Here is a 24,361-nt window from a genome sequence, read left to right on the forward strand (position 1 = left end):
GCCTTAGGACAATTCATACAAGACATGGCAGGTATTTACTAACATCCGCATAAACCAGCAACAAACAATGCCTCTTCTGTAGCTTGAGATCAATGGAACATTAAAACATGTAAAATCAACCTTTGCAATCAAACCTGTTGCAGGATTTCCTCTATCTGTTCTTTAAAGTTTCTTTGTTCAACTTCCTTTCTTTTTAAGCATTTCACATAAAGTTTACCTGTGCTTCTCCTATGCACCAAGGAAACAACTTTCCTTGGTTGCTAGGTCAATACTGTTCTTCTTTAAAAGGGAGAAAAAGCTTTCTGGTGTCACCACGTAATTTTCCAGTAAGCCACGAGAGGGCGGGTTTTGCTCTCAATACAGCTGCAGATCTTTATAAGCAGTTGTTAAAACCAGCCACAGCTTTAAAGCCCGAATTATTAAACTAAAGGCCAGCCAGTGGAAAAGGAATGCACGGGTCTCTGGCTCTAGTATTTTTTAAGTGCATAGTATCAGTCTAATGCCTTCATTGCTTTTCTTCTGGAAAGGAAAATACCTTTCCACTCAATTTACAAGAGAGAACAGAACAACTCTCTTTTCCTTTATCCACCAGCTCTTAGGCAAAATCTGTTACAAGAAGTTAGCTACTGTGCTACATTTTATATTTCTCCCCTCTTTCTTTCCTTCCTCTACCCCACTGCCACTGTGGGGCAGTTTGCCAGGCACACCTTTGGGACAGCACTGTGCAAACCTGCAAGGTGATGAAGCTAGTTCATCACCCTGTGACACCAAGGAAAAGCCTCACTCACCCTTGGAGATAGCAGCCTAGAGTGCCTCCTAAACTTTGGCATTCACATCCCACGAAGGACAAAAATTTGTCAATCTCCATCCAACAGCATCTCTCTAAATTAATGAACAGGCTGTTCACCCTGGAGAAGGGAAGGGTCCAGGGAGATCTTATTGCAGTCTTTCAATACTTAAAGGGGCTTATAAGAAAGATAGGGACAACATTTTTAGCAGGGCAAGGGGTAATGGTTTCAAACTAAAATAAGGCAGATTTAGACTAGACATACGGAGTAAACTTGTTACAGCGAGGATGGTGAAACACTGGAACAGGTTGCCCAGCTAGGTGGTGGATGCCCTATCTCTGAAAACATTCAAGGTCAGGTTGAATGTGGCTCTGAGCAACCTGTTGTAGTTGAAGATGTCCCCATGGATTTCAGCGAAGTTGGACTAGATGATCTGAACCCAAATTCTTCTGCGATTCTTTGTGAAGACCCATAGTCTTGTAGTGCTGGAAAACAGCTGACATCTCCTTGAGAAAGGCACATGGAGGTGTCAGACCCAGCTAAAATCTGACACTGATCAGGGTCCAACTGATGCGACACATGTGCACACCAGGTCTCTGGAGACCTCATCTGATGTCCTCAGCACCACATAACACTGGTTCCTAAAGAGTAAAAACCCCCAAAAGGCAGCCTGGGTTGATACCTAGGGTACTGGGCTGAGCTGCTGTACAAAAAAGTACTTCAATCTTTGACATCTTGCGCGTAAGCCAGAAACAAGTGCACTGGAATCCCCCAAAACAGCAGAAATGGCAGCACACCATTGTCCACCTGACACAGCAAGGGCTGTCTGAGTGTGTGGTGGGCAAATAATTATTTTTTACCCCAAAAGTCCGCATTTCAGAGATAAGTTTTGTGAGTTTCACATATTCAAAACCTACTGACATCTTTCTAGTTCACATAGGCAGTATCGAGCAGACCTAGAAGAAATACCAGAAACTGTTCCTAACCAATTTTTTTTTATTCAAGGCTACAAAAGCAAAGCATTTTTGTAAGACTCAGAACTCCACAATACACAAAGTCTGAACACTCCATTAACGGAATATATGAAGCGCCAAAGCTGACACAGTCTGTCTGGGACTTCATTTGTTGTACAAAAAACCTGTCTCAGGATAACATAGGAAAACCACCCAAATGTGTTTCAAATCTATGTCTAAATGAAGGAATATAGGGAATGTATAATGGAATGTTTAAGATGGGGTCTAAGTGAGTGCCGCATCCAAACCTGATTCCTCACCTGCAGAGCCGGGTAACTCGAGCTATTTTAGTTTCATTACCTTGAGTCCTGGATCCCAGATTTTGGAAATTTAAGTCTAGATTTATGAAACAGTGCAGCAGAGACAAGAAAGATGAGCACCACTTTCAACTTGTGTCCCAAGTCCCTAACACAGAGGTAAAACACAAATGCATACCCAGGTGTCAGGGAACTCCTGCTCTTAAATTTGAGGAGAGTTTGAGTTTCAGACTTTACCTACTATTAACATCAGCTTGATTGGAAATAACATATAGAATTGATCATGTTTCTGAAATAAACTGTAATCAGGGAGTTCCTATAATATTTTGTCAAACAGCATGAACCAGTGAAACATTTTAAACCTTAAAAAAAGGCTATCTTATTCAGGATATTTATTGATAACTGTAAAATAATATGCTATTCAAATATATATGTAGAGTTAATAACTTTCAACACATCTTAATGCTCCTAAATGAAATCAAGAACATATTGAGGTGAAAAATTATCTTGGTTATTCAAGTTGGTTTCTGCTATTTGGATTCTTAGCTGTCTTGATCTAAATCTATAGAGGAGGACTTACAAGTGTCACACACTCCAGATAACATTTAGTAATGAGAAAAATCTAGCTTGTCTTGGGCCTTACTCATATGTACCCAGAGACTTCACACATTACAATTCTCAAGACAACGAGAAAAACCTGAATGAGAACAATTTAGTCAGCTGCCAAAGAGGTGTGTGATAAAGTCTCAGCTAAGATCTCAGTAAGTCAATCAAAGTCACTTGCTAAAAGAATGAGCAAAGACACAAAGCGAGGGCACTAGGCCTCTCCCATGTACTTTTTGGGGCTGAAGCTCACATTCATCAGTGGCTCAAAACCTCTTCTCTGCCTTCGGTGCTGGAAAAGCACAAGCAGCAGTACAAGCACCATCAGAGCTAGAAGTGCTCCTCCAATTGTAGATCCAACCATGATAGCCCAGGCTTGGGTTTCTTCAAGGGAACCTGGAAATATGAAATGACTGAAGTGAGAACAGCCCATTATTAATTTTCCAAATTACATGGAAGAAATATTATTTTCCACAATCTGATAACTATGATTACTTGTGGAGCTTAGTGACCCAGAGGCCACAGAGGATGCTGGTAATGCACCATGCAACCAAGATACATACTAGAGCTGGAGATGTTTCCTGCCGGAGTAGTTTAGAGCTGAATTTAAACTTCAACATTTTATACAAAATAAAGTGTTAGGAATGGGAAAGATTGACAGCGACAAGATTAAAAAAAAAAAAAAAATTCTTTTATCTAATTTGGTCGAAATTATGAATGATTTGAGCAATCTTTTCTATAATAACTTTCCAAGAAAGCTGCTTCCAAGCTATTTTGGTCAACAGAGAACCCTCAAATTTTCCTGTAGACCACAAAGCAGCTTATTGTAAACTTTTAACTGAAAACACTAATTAGCTGCTGACCAGCTCCAGATCATATCTGCTGATTTTGAACCACTTCTGAGGAACCACTATCTTCTAAGAAAATATTTTCCACTCCAATAATAACACTGCTCTACTTTTTTTTTTATTTATGATTTCAGAAGCAAAATTGCCTGCTCTCCTGTTCTGAAAAATGCTACATATATTGAGATGTAATAATTATGTTTGACTAAACATTCACAAAAAACTCGGAAGAGGACTTGAGGTATTTAGAAGTTAGCTTGAAAAATGGGTTTAAGGAGACAGATGACTCAGGGAGACATCACACTAACCATAAAAGCAGCTGAAAATCTTGTGCCCTAGTCTGCAGTCTCTGTCAAAACAATAGTTGAGGGCATTCGTTCTGAAATTCAACAAGGTCCCAAAATGAATTGTCTACCACTTTACCATCTTTCAAGATCCACCCACATATGTTGATTTCTAATATGATTACAAAAAGTACAATTAGCAAGTTATATATTTAGATAAAAGAGAAGGTTTTGAATGCAAAAGCTTTATTGTCTAAACACAGGCCATGCATACACCCCTTCACAGAAAGCTAACAATTTATTTAGGTGGAAGTTGAGAAGCAGTAGAATCACAAGCTGTCTTTTTTCCTCTCTGGGTGCCTCATGCCCATGGGGCAGCTGAATTTTCAAAGCAGAAGGGTGCAGTAGTCCAAAGGGAAGAGAACTTAAAATCCATAAGAAGGGAAGTTTAAGTTTTCAGGAAAAATTCTAGGGATGACCCTGAGAAAAGCACTGCAAAAGCAGCTCCCATGCCTTTACAAATCAGGGGTCTCCTGCATGAATGCAGCCCAAGGACAAAGGCTTCAATTTTTTGTAGTTTATAGACCTCTAAACAGTCTCCACAGATTAAAACCACAGATATATGGTAAGCATTTAGAAAAAATTCCTGCCCACATAGGTTAGATAAGCACCTACCGCCTCTCAAAGAAATACCGAGCTGGAGAAAGAAACTGCTCAGATTCAATCTTTGATAAAGCAGCTGAAGCATGATTTTCATTCATTTCTTACACTTCTGACTTTTACAAATATTTGTAACTCATGTTGCAAAATTTGGATTTTGTGCATTAATACTTCACTTTCTTGCTATTTTGTCTCTATCTGAGACAAAGGCAATTTTAAATGAATAGACAAATCCTAAGGTATATCCCACCTATGGACAGGGAAAATCTGTAAAATTGGGGGTTTACAACACAAAACCTCCAGTTTCGTCTCTCCAGGGTATCCAAATATTAATGGAGTCCATCTCTAATGAGAATCATGGTGCAATGTTATTCAGACTCCTGGGTTGAAAACATATTTTTTAATGACCAGCGTTAGCCTGAGGAGCTCCCTGCAAGAGTGTCTGCCCTTGAATGGGTTAAAGGATCCTCTAACAAGCATAAACAACATTGGGAACAGGAGTCAAAATCGAAGACTATTCAGCCTCAAAGGAGCACCATTCACAACCTTGGAGCAGTTCCAGCTGATGTGTTTTGCAGCAAAGGAGATGAAGCTTGAGTAGACTCATAGTTACTGTGGCTTACATGGTGAGTTGTGACTACCTGTCTTTGCTACCATAAGTGTTTGCAAGTGAGCAGGTGAATAGACCTGCGTGTTTTGTGAAAGGTTCCTTGTCTTATATATGCTTGTGTCACTGAAAATGTGAGCTGTCTGTCTCATCACTTGGCCTGGAACAGCGTCCGCACCTCTGAGGCATACCTGGCAGGTCAATGGCATAGGTGTAGCCAAGCTGCTCCGCAGTTTGGAAGAGCTCATCGTTGGTCACAGGAGGGAAAAATGGGACCATGTTGTACAGTCGGTTGTGACCAATAGGGGCCAGCTCGTCAGGCCAGGCATTTTCATGGGGCTTAAAACGCTTCATCCACTCATCAAAGATGGCATCAGTAAAGGAGTGAAGAACCTGCAAATCCAGGCATGGGCACATACATTTATTAAGCTCTTTCAGAACTCAACAACCTTTAAAAAGTTCTCACTTAAGGTGGCTAGAGCTTTTGAAAGAGAGAGAAGAGGATAATTTAATTTAGATGGGATTTACAGAATGGGAAACCAGGAAAGCTCAGAAGAAGACTAAACTGATCTCCTTCATGGGACATTCTGCTGTATACATCCTCATTGCTGCTTGTTCATAACAAGGTGTTTCTTCAGAGAGTTTAATATCAGCTGGTATCAAATGGACAGGTTCACCTTCCTGGGTGCGGGAACACTGAGCTCAATCAGGTGAAAGTACCTTTCAAAATTATTTTAATCATTCTCATCTCTGAACAAGTATGGCAAGTTGCAGGAAATTTGATTCCATCATGCCCATTTTAGAGTGTGCCACTGGCTCCTACTCCAGGTGCCCATGGGTTTGATCAGGTGTTGCCCAGTGCGTTTATAGGTCTATAGTTAACTAATACAGGAAAGTTGTTTCAGGCAACTAACACAAATGTCCGGAACAATTCAAACTGAATTCCTCATGTAAAACATGCACTCATGTTTTTCTAATTACAACCCTGGAAAAAACTTAGAAAATATCATATAGAAAATAATCTTGTGTATAAAATTACAGCATAGTGAAATAAATTTCACTGTGTAAGAAAGACACTAATGTAGGAATTAAAGAATTATTAAGGAAATAATCTAGAGAACCACTACATGAGTATTTGGACTAATTTCTCCAATAAAAGATCGAGAACTTAAAATATAGGTAAGAAAGAAACATATATGTCTAATATATAGATGTAATATATAAAGAACTTATATATAATGACTGTGGTTTAATCTAACAAAAAGGAAAATAAATTGGCACTAATATATTAGGAGAGAAAGATGTATAAGCAGAGTCAACTGCTGGCTTTTTATTTGCACATTGCTGTTTGTGCTGCTCATTGCAGTGCAGGACTATACCGAAGCTCCAGTGAAACCACATTATTTCTATTTCCCAAGAGACCCTGACATTAGATGTGCTTCCTTTTAGCCTGTAAATTTTGAAACAAAGAAACAGACTACTCAGTCTACTGCTTTAAAATAACTAGTCCCACTTTCAGCTTATTTTGCTGCTGTAAAATTGTCCGGTATAAACCATTAAATTTAGATACCACATAATGAAAGGATTCAGAGGAACGTGACTTGGAATAGCAGTTCATCTTGCCAGAATCTTATTTTATATTTTACAAATCACCCTGAGATTTCTTTCCTTTTTTATTTGACCATTACGCAGGTGTGGCAGTATTCAAGAAAAGATAAAAGATTTCTCCTTTTCTATTAAAAGATGAATTTTAAGGGAGTTCACTTTACTTGTTCTGCAAACCTCTGGTGAGAAAAGTGCCTTTAAGCCACAGCCATTGCCAATCACGCTTGGGGGTAAAAGACATACCACAAAGATGGGATCATTGGCAGCTGCATGAGGAAGAGCGCTGGTCCCATTCAGGAAGGAGTGAGCCAAGTTATGAAGGCTCAGCATGGACGAGTTCAGGGCTCCATCTGGTTTATCGAAGCCCTCCAGCGCATTCCTGCGAATGGGTAAAAGCACCATCACGGAACCATATTTTGCTGACAAATGTGCTCATAAAGAAAACCAGTGACCCAGATGGCTCTGGAGGAGCTGAAGGACAAACCTGAAGCTGAAACTGGAATTGCGGAAGAAGGGGGGCCTGTCGAACTCCTGCAGGGAGAGGCACTTCCTGACATCCTCCACGGTGGGCAGCTGCTCACCGGAGCCCCTGGGCAGCCTCCGCCGCAGCGGCCCTTCATCAGTCCCGTTGCACAGCGTGACCAGGCGGTTGTAGTCATCCAAGCTGAGCAAGTAACAGAAAGAGGCACAAGAGGAAGAAGGTGATGACTTGTTTGTTGGATTTTCCTCCTGTAGTGTGAGAGGCCTCAGCTCTCACGTGAGAGAGCAGAGGTTTGGGACAGACACTGAGGACAAGAGGACATGGGCTCAAGCTCTGCCAGGGGAGGTTTAGGTTAGATGTTAGGAAGAAATTCTTTACAGAGAGGGTAATCAGGCATTGGAATGGCCTACCCAGAGAGGTGGTAGATTCACCATCCCTGGAGGTTTTTAAGCAGAGATTGGATGTGGCCCTTAGTGCCATGCTATAGTAATTGGAGTTGGATCAGGGGTTGGACTCGATGATCTTGGAGGTCTTTTCCAACCCAATCTATTCTATGATTCTATGATTCTATGACACCTCCTGGGGCATGTCAGTTCACCTCCCATGGGACATGAATTTATTGAAGGACTGTCAACATGATATGGCTTTCCAAGGTTCTGCATTGTCTGTGAACCATCAGTCATTTGGACCAAGAGCTACCAGGTTCACTGTCCGCAGAGAAAGGATGGTTTAAAAAAGGGAAGCACAAACTGCCATCGTGCCTTCTATCCTCTCAAGGGTTTTAGAAGAACAGTCTTCGTCAGGCAATCTAAAACAGTCTTTTCAGTTTTGAATTGACAAACTTTCACTCCTGAGTAAGGACTGTTTTTTTAACTCTTAATAAAAAGGGGAAAGAAAAAAAAAAAACCAAACAAAGAAAACAGGAAAGTCCCACTGTGGTCTGAGCTAAGAAAATGAAAGAAATGACAGAAAACAGGATTTCACTTTCCATCCCTCATCCCCTTTAGAAGAAAAGTAACTACAACTCATTACATCCTCTGTTTTCAAGGCCTGGAAAACATCTTGCTGATACAGGGGTTGCCCAGTACCTAATGCAGATCACGTCCTTCATTATCAGGGAGAGAAAGAGGGATGGAGGAGGAGAAAAACAGTGTAACCTTTCTGGGGATAAAAAAAAAATCTGTCTTATTCAATATGAAATGAAACAGCATTTTCAGAAACTCATGAAGTAAACAAAAGTTCTTCTCTGTTTAACCTTGCCAAGGCCAAAGTTTAGTCACTTCAGTTTTCAAGAAAAAAATAAAGCCCTATTTATCTTAGAGAGAAAGGAGAGGCAAGATTTAAAGCCAAGTGGTGCCTAAAGCTGGAATTTCAAGTAGCTCTTTAGGTATCCAGAGAAAGATGTTCTTTTGAAAGGCCTGAGCTTTTGGTACTTTTCTGTCTGACTACATGCTCCCCCTGAGCTGAGAGAAGAATGATATATGGGTATTGTAACCAACAGCATCTTATGTCATAGCAGCCCAATCCTGCATCTGAATTCCCCATCAATACCCTGCTCTCACACGAATTAGTGTATGCCTACAGAGAGCTGGCAGCAAGCTCCTGGCTGGCTCTGTGTTGTTTTTCATGTGAAATCTCAGACACTTCAGACTCAATCCCCAAACTGCACTAAATATATCAGGGTTAAGGTCTCACCCAATAAAAGGGAACAGACTTTTTAGCCTATCTCCAGTTTTCTATACGCCAAAACAGTTTTATGTTTCTTCTGCTGAGATTGGTTGTGTGTATGTTACAGAGGAACAACACACAGGCATTTCTTTTTTAGAAAGATACTTGCCAAAGTGTAAACTCCTCAGACTTTTGGTAGCCATAAATTGGCTGAATCGACTAAAATTCTTTACCAGAAGTATCATCTTTAAAAAATAGATTTCCATAATATCAGGTGAGAAAGTTTATACAGCACATCTACACACAAACTGACAGGGATTTCCAGTTTTAAATAAGATGTCTTGGCTCTTCTCCTAGCACTCACTCACACTGAGAGAGCAGCTCGCACTGTGAATGCTGAATAAAAGCAAGGATTGGTCAGCATGCAAGCTTGCCCTAAATATTTTCATACCTGTTACAAACTACTTGCCAGCGGGAGAACCTGGAGCTCTGGTTGATCAGCCCTGGGTCATCAGGCCGCGATGCTCCAAAGAGCTGGTCCGTGCAGATGTCACACTCATTTCTACCCGTGGCAAAGTTCCAGTAGGGCAGCGCAAAGGAGTCATTGCCCATTAGTCGCTGCAATGGACAGAAACGCATTAGCAGGGAGTCACCTTCTAAGGAAAGAGAAAAAAAGGGATTCCTTCAAGCTGTTCACTTGGTATTCACTGGATATTTCACTGGATATTCTGCTTTTCATTCTGCATTTCAACTACATGCAATTTATGGTGCTGCTCCAACTCCTTTCAAAAGATTGGGGAATTAAGTCAGTCTAAGCAAAGTCATTGTCACTAGTTTCCCTACTATGGGAATGCACTTCTTTTGGCCATGTTAGGCTTTCTGCCCACTCAGAGACCAAGCAGGAGAGCAGAAGCAGAGATGAATTGAGCCTTAAGCAACTAAGAGGCTTTCTTAGTGATGTAAGTGGGTAATGGGTAAAATTGTGCATGTGGTTGGCTTTCATTCCAGAAAGGCTAACCCTGGGGAGGAATTTGAACTGGTATTAATAGGAGAGTACAGTGTATTTGCTTGTGCTTGCTTGTTAGATATGATTTCACACAAACAAGATCCTGCAGCTACTTTAATAGCAACCTTTTTCATTATGAAGATCTGCAAGGCTGAAATACAGTAACATTGCCAATGCAGATGTCATGCAAATGAAAATGAGTTAATGCTTCTGTAATTGACCATCAGGCATGTTAAAATATATATCTTTAAAAGATGTATTGCTAAATATATGTATGTATTAATTGTATAATATGGCACATTTATAGGGAGTACTATTTAGAGCTAGTTTCATTGGGATGGCATCTTCAAAATCAGCAGACAATATCTGTTACCAAGTTTTACATTAAGGTGTTGCTTTGATTTTGATAATATATACTGTTATTTTACATCTTCTGTCCTCTGTTGTGGAGATGAAGGGAAAAAATCTCCATGATAACCTTGATGTCATTGTTCACAGTGAGAAACTGTTCAGTCCTCTGTATCCTGAAAGCCATAATTTCACACAAAACAGAAAAAAAGGATCAGTGAGAAAATACTTCTGGGAGTTTGGGTAAGAAACTATCCTAGGAAATAGCTTACCCTTGGCTGTCTCAACAAAGTCACAGTCTTTGTGACTAGCAAAAGGGAGAAGCTGCTCAAGGAAAGGGAAAAGCTGTTTAGCTAACCTGCAGGTCTCTCTCCAGCAACAGCAAATGGTACCTATGCCAGGTGACAAAGGCAGGTCCTTGATGGGAGAAATCAATACCTTTGAAGGGGCGGCCAGGACCTACAAAGGAGAGATCAAATAGTCATTTAGGCACCAAATGAGGCTTGAGAGAAAGACAACACCTTCTTTTATTGCCTGGAGTGGAGTTAAACAAGGACTTTCAGCTCAATATATTTGAAAAGAATGCACAAACTAGAACCTACATCACTTACTTGGGACAAGCAAAACAAACTCCTCTGGTGATATTTCTTCAGTGCTTCTCAAAATTTCACATTCTCTACAAGGTTGGATATTGTGAAGATTTCTTCTCACTTTAGTGGATTTTGATTTTAAAAAGCAGTTTTACTTTCTAAAACCCTATCTCCTTGCTAATATGTACCACATTATCTCATTCTCTTGCTCAGCTGCAGGACTTACACCATGTATCTATTAAGAGAACCTCAGCATTTTCCACAATATGCCAACAGTAACTCAACATTCTTTGCCAATTTTCTTTTAATTATGTTCTTGTTATTATGTGTTTTTTATTATGTGTTTGTTATTTTTTGTATTGTATTTTGCTGTTGCACAAGAACTAAGATACTCAAAGGTGAGAGGCTTAAAATGACATATGGATTTTTTATCACTGCAGCAAGTTTCAACCCACATATGTGTTTATTTACCATTGCAGCAGCACTAGAAGTTACCTCTTTCCCTTTCCATATGACTGTCCTGTTCCCTGAAGGACCTTTGCTCTCACTAGGCCAGAGACTGCTTCCTTCAGCCCTGCAAAATGGAACCATGTGAAAAGGGCAAACTGAATGAAACCCACTGCAGAGTAGCAGACAACCTCCAGCAAGGAGACTTGCTGGGTTGTTCAGCTTGCACAGAGGACTACCAGGTAGAAAAGCCATACTGGTTGGTACCTCCTCCTGCAAGAAGTAGGTTCAGTGAAATGGGGGTGGTATAGGTACTTCTGTCTAGAAAAGCAATCAGGACTGAGAATCTGGATTTGGGAGAAAGCATAGGGTTATATACCCAAACCTCTAACCTAGGTTGGGTTTAAAAGCTGACTGTGTTTAGTCAGGCAAACCCCATCCTTGGTGACTTGCTGAAGACTCCAGAAAGCAGCAGCACTCCGGTCCCAAATATCTGTTCATGGTCTGTGCCTTCATCACTGCAGAGCCCCTTTACCACTGCCACTGCAGACACTACCTTGTCCTGTGGACTGAGAACATCTTTTTGAAGTCAGTCACTGCCTGGTCACACTTTAGTTCCCTCAAGGGTGAAGACTGTGCACTGCCCCCTTGCCAGATAGAAGATGCACTGGTGTGCTCCAGCTGCCACGAGGTAAGGAACCAGACCACAGCAGGTCCAAAGGACACCTCCCTTGACTGTTCATGACCACCAGCTTCTCACCACTAACTGTTTTGCTCCACAGCTCTGTCCCTGGGACCCACTGCTCAGTGAGGTAGCACAGCTATGTTAAGCATCTACCTTTGTTCAGCAGTGATACTCATCTTTACCTGCAGAGACGGTTGGATAAGAAAAGCACTAACCCATTAGCGTGTCTCTGACTGAGTAGTAATGAAGCCAAACGAAGTAGTTATAAATACTGCAGTTGGCAATTTGCGGTTCTTTTCCGGTTGGACCAAGCAGACTTCTCCAGTGCTGAGTTGCAATTACGTAGTCCGGGTGAATGGTTGTCTTTGCACGGTCTAGAGCATCGAAGAACTGCTCTCTCTCCTCGGCTGTCAGGGAGTGGACATCTTTCCTGACAACTGCTGGCTTCCTTGTGTTGCATTCGGGGCCAGTCCAGCCAAACTTGCATTCACCACAGTTGTAGCCACCAAAGTTTCCTGGATCAAGAGGGTACAAGCAGTCATGACATTAGGAATCACGGAAAACTAACAGTGAAATGCAGAAGAATTAAGATTTAGCACTTTTTTCCCCCAGAGATGCCAGTTCCTGGAAGGGACAGCAGCTGAGCAGATCGGCAGCTTTGCCAGTTGCCTAACCAGAAGGATGGCTGGCTCGATTCCCAGAGCCACGGTAGGGCCAAGTATCACACTCAGCCAGATGGGGATGCGAAGCGCTGTGTAATGGGCTTGACGCCCTGAGGTGCTCAGAGCTCTCCAAAGCCTTCAGGCACGTGAGGAGTCTCACTGAATAGAGAGCTGAGCAATTGAGGTTAAGACCATGATGAAGTGCTTTGCTGGATTGGCTCTCAAGTACTCCTGTTCTTCAAGGATCAAACCCAAAACAGGGTCAGTTCACGTGGATCATTAGGCAGAGAATAAAATCCCCAAACAAAACAGTTCTCTTGAGGACAAAACTTATGAGAAATTAGCACCTCTTAACAGTGTACAAACCAGTACAAGCACCAGGGGTGCTGCTGGTCAGCTTTAAGCATTATTAAATGGTGCTGCAATAACAGCCTGAGAAAAACTGCAGAACTGTCCTTTCCCGCTGGCATTATTCCTAAGGCAAGTAATTAGGTCTGCTCCAGGCTATTAGGTCAGACTCTCCGATGTGATGGAAGAGTCCAGGAAAGCAGAGCTTGCTTTATGTGTGGCCTCTTGCACATTTTGGCAGGCAGCTGGCAGCAGCAGAAAGGCCCTGCTGCAGCTTAATCCCCCAGTGGTGTGGCATACAGGGAACAACCTACCATTCCTGCAGTGGAGACCTGTCTCCTGCCTGCACTGCCGGCAGGTTGCTGGCATAGCAGTGCTGCAGGACAGTGGGCATTGCTGCCAGGGGAACGGGGGAGCAGAGTGGCAACCATGGGTCCACTGGGATCTCCACTCCATTCTCAAAAATCTATGCCGAGACTCCTCAACCCAATCTCTCCCTCAAGCTCCCTGTAAACATTCACTCCACAACAATGATGCCAATCATTTTCCAAAATGCCAGAAAATCTCACTGCTTACCACACATGTTGGTGCTGCTAGATCTAGGACAGTGTTCAGGCTAACATGGGGATAGGGAAGCGTCTTATGAAATGTTCTGGGATAGGCAAATGTCCCTAGGCTGTAGGCTTGAGTCTATGAGCACAGCAACAGTTAACACCAAAGTAAGATTTCAGATTGCCAGGGGCTACAGAACCTATTACCAAATTCAAAGACCCACGAGGTTACAAGGGATGTGACCAAGAAGGCTCTGTAGCTTATGGCTGTCTCTTAGGGGAAGGGCTGCCTTTGTTCTGATGCAAGTAGAAGCAGCTGGGTTCACCTGCCATGTTCCATCTAGGGCAGAAGGCACGTGAAGCCACAGGTCTGCATGAGTTTAGGGATGAATACATATACCAGTAAAAGCAAGAAGGTTATAGTTTTATGAAAGAAAGAAGATTGTATGGATGTTATTATGATGATGGCAGACAAGGCAGGGGAAACAACACAGAAGGTTGATTTGATCCTAGTATGCTGAGGATCCCTTCAGAACAGCATTATTACTGTTATCTATTTGGTGTGCTCCACTGTCTGTGTACTTGCTCATTCTTCACAGCTCAGCCTAGCTTTTAGGGCCTATCACATCACTGTACATACTGAAGTGACCAGATGACAAATACCAGGAATATCTTCTAACACTGCCTAATTAGGCCACATATATTGCTCAAGTTTCAGTCATGGACCATGAACTTCTGGAAAGCATCTGTTGATGCCTCATACTCATCGAGGCATCATGAGTACATTGCAGGTACACTTCAATTCTTTTTGAGAGAAGGATGAAAAAGTAGGAATTAACCATAAAAAGATCTGCCAACAACCTCCTCTGAGACTGGCAGTAACACTTCCAGTCATTTAAAGGACCCCTCTACTCACAGTGCTGGATAAGCGTCACATAGCACTATCAGAACCAAGGTCAGTGCAGGACCAGGTTTGTCCTGTCTGGTCTTAATACCAGAATCAGGCATTTCCCAGTCACTTGTTGAGACTCTGATGGTGCCTATTCCTCTTCCAGTTAGGGCCCTTTGAATTTATGCCAGTCTTGATGCTTGAAATCATTTTATCAGACAATATCTGTATTTTAGGTATACTCTATGTGCCTCCTCAGTCTCGGAAAAAAAATTGCAAAAGCGTGAAACACTGAAGAATCTACATGGGAAAAAAAGCTTTTCTCTTTCTGTGTGGCACTTGGAGCCAGGTGGACCAATGACTTCTTACCTGTTTCCCTTGGGCAGGTGATAATTATTTCCAGTTGATGCTCTGTAGGATTTTCTCCCTTAACCACCAGATCTATGAAGGAATCCAAGGAGTCTATTCTTTCCATCACTTCCCCAGACACTTTTCAATGTGACCTGAGCTTTTACTGAATAAGTAGGAAGACTGCAGTGGAGATTGGCAAACAGAAAGAGATGATTTCCAGAGAAAGTGATATTTCACACTGCAATATTTTTGTTGATTGTGTTGAACATGTTTGTGCCATTCTTGGGTCTATTTGACAATGTTCTATTGTCAGAAACACACATAATAGCAACACTTCACGATATCAAAAGTTGCTTTTTGTCATTCTCTTTCAATAAACTCATCACAGGACTGTTGTTATGCAGCAGCTGAAATTAGCAAGAAGCTGATGGAGGTCTGTGAGATTTCCTATACTGCAAACAGGAACGTCTGCAGTAATCAGACCTAGGGGTTTTTATGTCCCACCCAAACCGCTTTTGCAGCATTTGTTTCTAAAGCACTCTACCAGGCCACTGGTCTGGAAATGATGCATTGCTGTTTTCAGAAAATTCATTTACCACTGTGTGGACTTCCTACATGACAATACTGTGAAATGTATGTCCTCTTACAACTTAACTTCTGTGTCTGCTATGCTGGTAATGGTGGACTGCAATAGTACAGCTCTAGGAGGGCAGGATGTAGCACACAGTAGATATTTTCAGTAAGACAGCTAAACCCATTCAAGGTCATTTTCCACACAGAAACCACAGGAACATGCAAGGATTTAGGCCTTAGCATTTTTTCATCTTCACTGACTAATGCATAGCAACTCAGTGTACTACCTTCCCGAGGCTATGCCAGGGACAACAGAGATTATTATCATCTCTTGTGGTTCCCAGAGAACATAGCATTGGAGGTCATTCCAGTGCCCAGGCAGGAGACAATGTCCCTGTTGGATGCTCCTGGCTTGTTCCCCTGTTTACAGGAATGACCACTGTACTGCTGCTGGTAAAAAAAAAAATCATCTGGGATGTCTTCTCCACTAGCCTTTTTGTCTGGATATGGGATAACATGCCTGGGGGCCTGACTTCTTCTGTGACTAATCTCACCAGCATTTATGGTGCTCTCTCTCAGTGAAGTTGAGTGAATTTCACTGTTTCTGTAGACACTATGGCCATGCTACTCCTCCCATTGGGTCAGTCTCTGGACATGGCACTGAGACAAATACACTTCTTATGACATGACACTTGATATGTGTTTATACACATCACTGGTGTAAACTAACACCAGTCATCACATACCACTGTAGCTGGTTCTCAAGCCCAGAGATTGCCTTAGCTCATGGATTTTAATGCCTCTTAGAGGTCGTAGCATGTGGTTGTCCTTCAGACACCAAACATAACACAAATTAATAACTCCATCAACTCAGTGTATTTTATTCAGTACAAATGAACCTACTCAACACTCCCCATCTTCTGCCTTGTTTTATTGTACCAAGATGAAACCCAAGCAGCTGCCACACCTCTTCCTTCCACAGAGACCAGCTTAATACACGTCATTTATTGAATGAGGAAAAAGGACTCCTTTTCAGGCTTCTTTAGCCATTGCATTAAAACAGGAGTTACATTAGATTTGAAATACCAGCACACTGCAGTGTCCCAAAAGTAGGATCAGGATTCCTACCATGTGAGACAAATGGCTAACTGTCCTCTCTCTTCTAGCTCTTCATTTAGACATCCTGGTAGTCTGAAGGATGTGGAAGATCTGTACCTACTCCAGGATTTAATGGGATCATCAAGGTATGGCTATTATTTAGTATTATCCAACAGGCATATTCTCCCACAATAAGTAATTTAAGTGTATTTTATAACTACTTCAGAAGCTCAATTTTATCTCAGGGGATGGTCATCATCTGAGCTACATGGCTTAACTGAGAATATTCAGTAAATGCCTACATATAAACCTTAGAAAGTGGCAGCAGAAAAAAAAAAAAAGAATTATAATTATGTTTAACTTCTTGGTGAACTCAAACTACGTCATTGTTTAATCACTGGCACAATCTGTACTAGCAACCACATGACTGACTGCAGTGGTTTTTCACAATAGTCTTGTGTATTGAGTTTTTAAAGTGTTATACCAGATATGTATCTGTAAAATGTTATCGTTCAGAACTCAAAATAGCATTTAGTTCATAAATCTTCTAAAATAATTTTCTTCTAAATTAGATTTATCTCACTGAAATACTGCTTTGTTGTCTAGCTAGCTACAAGTCTCAATATTCAAAGTTAGATAAGTGTATCCAACACTTTGTCTAATTCAACACAGACACCTTATTGAAAAACAAATTACCAGATTCCCCTTCACACAGTACTGCACACTGTCAGGATCTGACATCAGGTCATTTCAGTTTAAGAATTCATATAAATTGAATTAATATGAGGTGCACCCAAACCAATTGTAGAAGATATTCAATTAATTCAAAACTGAAAATAGATAGGAACTAACAACTCTTTCCTACCTTCCAACTACATTCATGCCATAACCCAATATTTTTTATAGAGATTATATTTTTGCTGCAATCAACACACTGAGTGAAACATGTGGCAAGCAGCATCCTGACAACAGATTTGCAGTTGTTTCTTCGACCATGCCCCTTGGTACAAAAAATGGGAAGCAAAGCTGGATCTTCCTGTTGTACTAATCTTACTCCATTTTTCCCCAGTTAAAGAAAGACTAATGCATATTATCTGCTGAAGCCTAGAAATGGAAAAGAAATTAGTATGATCCCATAACCATTCATCAATATTTGCGTTTGGGATCTTTCCCCTTTTCCTTCTTTCCCTTTCCCTTTCCTTCTTTTCCTTTCCCTTTTACTTTCGCTTTCCTTCTTTCCCTTTCCCTTTCCCTTTCCCTTTCCCTTTCCCTTTCCCTTTCCCTTTCCCTTTCTCTTTCCCTTCCCTTTCCTTTCCCTTTCCCTTTCCCTTCTCTTCCCTTCCCTTCCTTTTTTCTTTTTTTTTAATAAATATTTAGTATCCAGAACTGGATGGATACCTCAGTGAACAGCTTCAACAAATGGACAAATTTTCATTGTTCTTTTCATCTTAGAGAAGTTTTTAGCAGAAAGCTCAAATGGATTAATTTATTGCGAAAACTCCAGAAATCCCCTTTTGGAAATTCCTGGCCCTGTTCCTCGTAGCTCTTTCAGGTTTCCAACCATACAGCCACCAGTTATATGACATGTTTAAATGGTACTGTCTAACCAAATAATCAGCTACATGGCAGCTGGAGTTCCCATAGGTTATAATTTACACCATGTCTAAACTCTAAATTAAACAGTGCCAAGATGGCACTGGAACACTACCATTTATACTGTTAAAATGCTAGAAAGAGCCTTGGAGAGGCTGGAGTTTGCACAGTCTAGGAACCATTTCAAATAGGCAGTTTGCAAATAATATCCATTTGGAAAATAAGATACCTTAATGGTGCACTGTTCCATGTCCCTTTGAATGAGCACATTTAATTTATCTTACCTAGGTACCATTATGTTACAGGCACCATGGCACTGGAGGCCTAATAAATACCACATCGTGTCACTTAAAACTCTGGTGTGCAGATAGCCAACCAGTGTATAAAACCAAGTGGGGGGAAAAAATACAAAAAACCCCTAATAGACACAGAGACACAATTACCAGCATTGTAAAAGCATCAGATCTAATTCAAATCCCACACAGCTCCAGACTTCTTAGCATTATCCTAGAAATATCTTCCCATACAGCATCAAGCAGAGCACAGCCCAGGAAAACTTTCTGAAAATCATCCTTGGGGTTCCTTCCACCTTAATGTTTTATCACTAGTATATTTAGATTTAAAAACTGCAAGGATAAAGAGGAATCCAAGTGAAATAAAAATACAGCAGGAGAACACAAACTGAAAGAGACAAGGAGAGCAGATAGTTCAGCAGTAGTAAGGCTGAATGAAAGAACACCACATTCTGCTCACGTAACTTGGGATTCAGTCCTGCAAATATCAAATACCATCTAGATCCCTGCTTGGATAAGAAAATTAATGTCTGCCTATGCAGACCGTGTCTGTCTCCATTGCTCTTCACTTCCAGGTTTTCATGTCCTAATTACTTTAACTGTGTAAATATGGGTGTATGCCCATGTGCTCTAGCATTCTTCTGACTCAGACACTCTTGTGCCTGTATGTGATACCTGACTTAAGTTTTGGAGGTATATATGAACCTTTAAAACGAAAAAACCTCCATCCAATTTTTTTTTTTTGTAAAGTTTCTGGAAAAATTCTTCCACACTTCTATTTCAAGCATCTGAAATCCAGTCAAAGGAAGAGATAAAAACTGATTTATATTCTAAAGTCTGTTGTTATTATTTTTAGGAGTTCCAGTAATGCCATGCATTTGTTTAAGTCATCTGCCACTACCTCTCTGTTTCCAATTGCTAGCAGCATTGGAAAACTTTACCTTTTGGGCTGAAATTTTCTGTAGTGCTGCCTTCTCAGATTGATCTGGGCTTTTTTGATAGTGAGAGACAAGATCTATTTTAGACTAAACAGTTCAGCTATTTCTAAGAATCACGCTGAAGGAAAGCAGTCTATTCTTCCCATGTTAGAAAATTCAAACAAATTTGTTTTCAGCAAGAAATCCCAGGCTTCAACTGAAAGCTGCTTAGCAAGTGACTTCAATGCCTGGGATGTGCCTTTTGCCCACCTCCTAGTGTCATCTCCTGGGCTCAGTCTGCAGTTCCTGCTCATTTCAACTCTTCTTCAACCAGGTCTGTTGCTGAGAAAAGCTCTACCACCTTATCTGCCCTGGCCTCACCTTCTTACCCCCTCCCTCCCGCTAGCACTAGTGAAGTCGTCTTATTTAAACCTTATCCCAGATCCATTTCACCTCCAGCTTGCAAACACAGGAGAAAAGATGAAGTCACCAGTGAGAAGGAGCAGCTGGAGATGGGGAGAGAAAGAATGGCATGGCCTCTTTGGTGATTGTATAGACACATTTTGGATCAGTGTAAGTTGTAGACTTAGTTAACAACCCTGGGAAACATCCTGGCCAGACATCCAGACATTTTCAGTGCACAGAGCTATATTGTGCTGCAAAGTACTACTCCGAAAGGAATAAATCTCTGATCAATGCACACTGATCCACATTCACTGCACAATTAGCAGTGACAGAGGTTTGAATACAGCACTGGAAGGTCCAAAATCCTGTGGAGCCACCTCCACAGAGGAAAACACAATATTTTGCATAAGAGGAATCACTTCTTTGACCCTGCTCCTCTGAAAAAGTGCTGATAGTATTATAAACATGGCAGATGTTTTAGGAAATTAATAATATTTGAAGTCTTCTTGGTGCCTTATGCCATAAGAGATGTTTCTTGCCTTTGGAGCAAGGTTAGGAGACGTATCCATCCCCACCCCCTCCCCCAGCACCCATCTCACCTGTGCACCGACAGCTGTGATTGAAGAACTTGAGGGGCCACCGTTCCCGGTCATCCACATTTTGAAGGGTGTAGGGGCCACTCCAGGGCTGAGTGTCTGCCTGCACCCCCTCACACCGTCCCCTGCCCTGCAGGGACCCGCAGATGTTTCTTGGCTCGGTCCCCAAGGCTGGGCAGCAGCGCTTCAAGCGAAGGGCTTCCACCGTCATGCAGACACGAGGAAACTGTGCCTGTACGGGACAGCAGCAGCTCAAGCAGCCCAGCCCAGCCCAGAAGAGCCACCTCAGGATGCCCATTACGGCTGGATGCAGGTTCTGCCTTTCCACTGGACCTGAGTAAGCGGAGCAGGGATATCCCTGCCGTGGGACAACCTGGCCTTGCTACAGCAACGTGCCCTGGCCAACCAGGGTAATCCCTCTCACTGCTGAGGGTGCTGGTGTTGGGTGTTTGCTTAATCCCAGTCTCTTAATTGCCTTGAATGCAGTTCAAAAGGTGCTTTGACTCTGTGGTGCCTGCCCAGCAGCCACGGCTTTGAGCAGGGTTTATATAGAAGCTGGGAGAAGCCCTCATTAGAGGGATTAGCACGGCATAAATCCTCGTGTTTTGCACATGACATCAAGGGCAGAAAAGATGCCAGTGTGAAAGTAAGTTCTGCAGACTCTGGCAGCTTGTCAGGAGAATGAATGCCTCAGATTTATTTTGCCTAGTCTTTCATGAGCTTTGAGAAATTGACAGTCTTGTTTTAGTTGGGGTGGCTGGATAAACATGTTTATTCTTTTAATCAAAACCCTGTAAACAGAAATAAATAGAAGAGGAAAAGTCTTTTCTTTTAGTTTGTTCACTGTGAGATAATACTTTCCACTAAAGCAGCAGCAGTAGAAAACTAGCTGGGAGTGCAGAGGATATAGGTGCATCATTAACAAAAATTAATAAACATGGTAGTATAAGTTTGAGATGAAGACCCCACCTGCCAACTGCAGAACTCCAGTGCTTTTACTGAAAACATCTGAGTGGCAAGTGGAGAAGGATTCCCTTCCTAATAACCATTTTGCATGCAAAATAAATTATTTAATTTTTTTTAAAGGGTGAGTGGTCACTGTTTGCTCTCTAATCCTTTCCCCATCATTACACCAGAGGTTGTTTTGGAGCTGATCTGGCTATTGGACTTTCAAAACTGTCACAGCTGAGCATTTATTACCCACCTAGCAGGAGACAGTCTAAGAGATCAATACACACAGCAGACATGCATGCAAGTGGTTCTGTTCAGAACATCGACAAAAATAACTTTTAAAAGCTCCTAGTATGCAGCAGCTCTTGCCCACAATGCAACCCTTGTGTGATAGAGCAATAAAATTAATAAATCAAAATAAAGTAGTTATAAGTGGTTCTTTGAGTCTGAAGTAATAGCTATCAATTCAGGTTCATCATACTAAATAAAACCTGGCAACTCGCCCTGCTTCGCTGTAAGGTTTCACTACCTTCCAACTCTGTTGTTTAGCCATTTTTGTAAGCATGTATAATAAAAACTGCCATGGATATGTCTGTGCTATTCAATATTTCAATAGATGTTCAACCACACCATTCTGGCACAAGAAGTCCATGATCTATGCAGCCGATTATTGTCATCATGCAGCTAAAGAGTTCATCCACACTGCAGACACTGTTATCAGCACTTTCAGGTTCTCTCATCTTTATATCAAAAACTTATTGTTTGCCAGACAAATTGAAATATGATTCTACCTCATTTATGGAGGCACAAAGCCAATTAGCCATACCACGTAGTCTGAAATGGGTTTCAACACATCTCACTTTGGATTCAGTTTACCTGGAACTGACTTTTGCCTGCTGCTCTTGACACAACACATGAAAAACACAGGAAGTGTGAATAGTTGCTGACAAAAATATGTAGATCAAACTCAGGAGTTTTAAATGGAAGCACTGACTCAAAAACCCTCTGCACAACACTCTTCTCCATACTACTCAGCACTTGAATACACCTCTCTAGCATGATTGTCTTTGGTACAAGGCATTGACTAACCTAGATTCAAAGTTACCAACCTACTCTCTGAAAAGCAATTACAGCGAACACATCAGCATCACCAAAATAAAATCAAAACATATGTATAGGATTCAGCTAACCTATCATACCCAGATGTGTCTATACATAAAATGTGTCCAAACAGCCATTATAATCAAAAGTGACTCAGTTCAGACACCCATAAGAAGGATGACTGGCATTTGTGACCCTCTAGGAGACAGAAAGAGTAAGCTCAGAGCAAGGCAAGGTTTTGAGGCACACAAGTCAAGGAAAGGCAAGAAAATGTGCTTTCAGTATAGTACATAAAGAAGGAGAAAGAGTGCGGGAAAAGGAATAGCAGGCAGAGGATAACATGGAAATTATTTGATTGATGAAGGAAGATGAAGGAAAACTGTAAGTAGAAGAGTGGCACACATGTAGTTTTTATTATGAGAACTTTACTCCATCACTACTACATAACTGGGAGCACACAACAGCATGTAGTCCTAGTAGAGGTGTAGCACTAGCCTCTGCTGCTCTGTAATGCATCAGCATTTTAGGAGTGCCTTTCCTGGCCAGGCAGGGAGAATCAGGACTGACAGAAAAAGGACAGAGAGATCCCACATCCTGACGCCACTGTGTCGCTGGCATTGGTGGTTGCCTGCTGCTGCATGATACACTGTGAGGAAGACACTGAGCAAAATTACAAAAAGACAGTTGTCTTTCAATCAGTCATCGGGAAAACAGCAGGCACTCTCCATCCCTTGGTACATTGCTGTTGAGAAGGTACCCCATTTTTCCCTGCAGCAATCACACTTAAATAAAGGAGCCATTGTTGGGGCTGCACAGTATCAGCACTATACCAGTTTAAATAATAGCATCCTGAATGGCTTTTTATTTACTATGGAGTTTTCCTCTGTCTTGAAAAATGAGTAGTGCTGTGTGTTGGTACTACTGCCTGAACTGCCAAAGGACTTTTAAGGCAGCAAATCTGAGCACTTGAGCCACAGCCAATGATAAAAACTGTGACTTCACCACCTTGTCCACACATACTGGGCTTTCCTGCCACGGTTTCACAGCTGGGGAGCTACGGAGGTGGTTTCTGTGAGAAGCTTCTGGAAACTTTCCCCATGTCCAACAGAGACAATTCCACCTGGTTCTGACATGGACCAGCCGCTGGCCAAGACCAAGCCCATCAGCAATGATACATCAGCAGTGATGTACCTGGGATAACAGATTTAAAAAGGGGAAAGAAGTTATTGCATAATGGCAACTGCAGAGAGAAGAGGGAGAATAAGTGAGAGAAAGAACTCTACAGACACTGAGGTCGGTGAAGAAGGGGGAGGAGGAAGAAGAGGTGCTTCAGGCACTAGGGCAGAGATTCCCCCGTAGTCTGTAGGGAAGACCATGGTGAGGCAGACTGTCCCCCTGCAGCCCATGGAGGTCCACGGGGGTCCAAGTTCTCTGCTTGCAGCCTGTGGAGAACTCCACACCAGATGTGGATGCCCGACAGAGGCTGTGATCCTGTGGGAAGCAGGCTCCTGGCAGGACCTGTGGACCTGTGGAGACAGGAGCCTGCACTGTAGCAGATTTGGTAGCAGGACTTGTGTCCCTGCCAGGACCCACACTGGAGCAGTCTGTTCCTGAAGGACTGCACCTGTGGGAAGGATTCACATTGGAGAAATTCATGGAGGACTGTCTCCTGTGGGAAGAACTCCAGGCTGGAGCAGGAGCAGAGTGTGACGAGGAAAGAGTGGCAGAGACAACATGTGATTAACTGACCACAGTCCCCATTCCCTGTCTCCCTGTACTGCTGGTGGGGAGAAGGTAGAGAATTTAGGAGTGAAATTAAGCCCAGGGTGGAGGGTGTGATGAGGGAAAGGTGTTTTTAAGATTTGATTTTATTTCTCATTACCCCCCTCTGATTTGCCTGGTAATAAATTAATTTCCCCATTTCAGTCTGCTTTGCCCATGATAGTAATTAATGAGGGACCTCTCCCTGTCTTTATCTCAGCCCACAAGCCTTTTGCTGTATTTTCTCTCCCCTGCCCAGCTGAGAGGGGGAATGACAAAAGGGCTTTGGTGGGCACCTTGCATCCAGGCAAGGAGAACCCAGCACACCACACATCTGAGCTACTACGTCAGGCTACCACATCTGAAACTGCGTTAATAAATATAC

The 24,361-nt window shown here is 42.0% G+C and overlaps 1 protein-coding gene across 1 annotated transcript; it reads right to left on the minus strand.

The window, feature by feature from the left end:
• Positions 1–2,437: 2,437 nt before the first annotated feature.
• On the minus strand, positions 2,438–20,647 carry DCT (dopachrome tautomerase). The gene is made up of 8 exons (XM_027884264.1): positions 20,167–20,647; positions 12,103–12,402; positions 10,524–10,624; positions 9,263–9,429; positions 7,147–7,326; positions 6,906–7,041; positions 5,249–5,450; positions 2,438–3,057 (listed from the first exon to the last, which is right to left on the minus strand). The coding sequence occupies exons 1-8, from the start codon at positions 20,459–20,461 to the stop codon at positions 2,876–2,878; spliced, it is 1,563 nt and encodes a 520-aa protein (XP_027740065.1). The 5' UTR covers positions 20,462–20,647; the 3' UTR covers positions 2,438–2,875.
• Positions 20,648–24,361: the final 3,714 nt, after the last annotated feature.

The sequence above is a fragment of the Empidonax traillii genome, unplaced genomic scaffold (assembly GCF_003031625.1).
Source record: "Empidonax traillii isolate 1590-97213 ecotype Southwest subspecies unplaced genomic scaffold, ASM303162v1 scaffold141:size962631, whole genome shotgun sequence".
Taxonomy (NCBI): domain Eukaryota; kingdom Metazoa; phylum Chordata; class Aves; order Passeriformes; family Tyrannidae; genus Empidonax; species Empidonax traillii.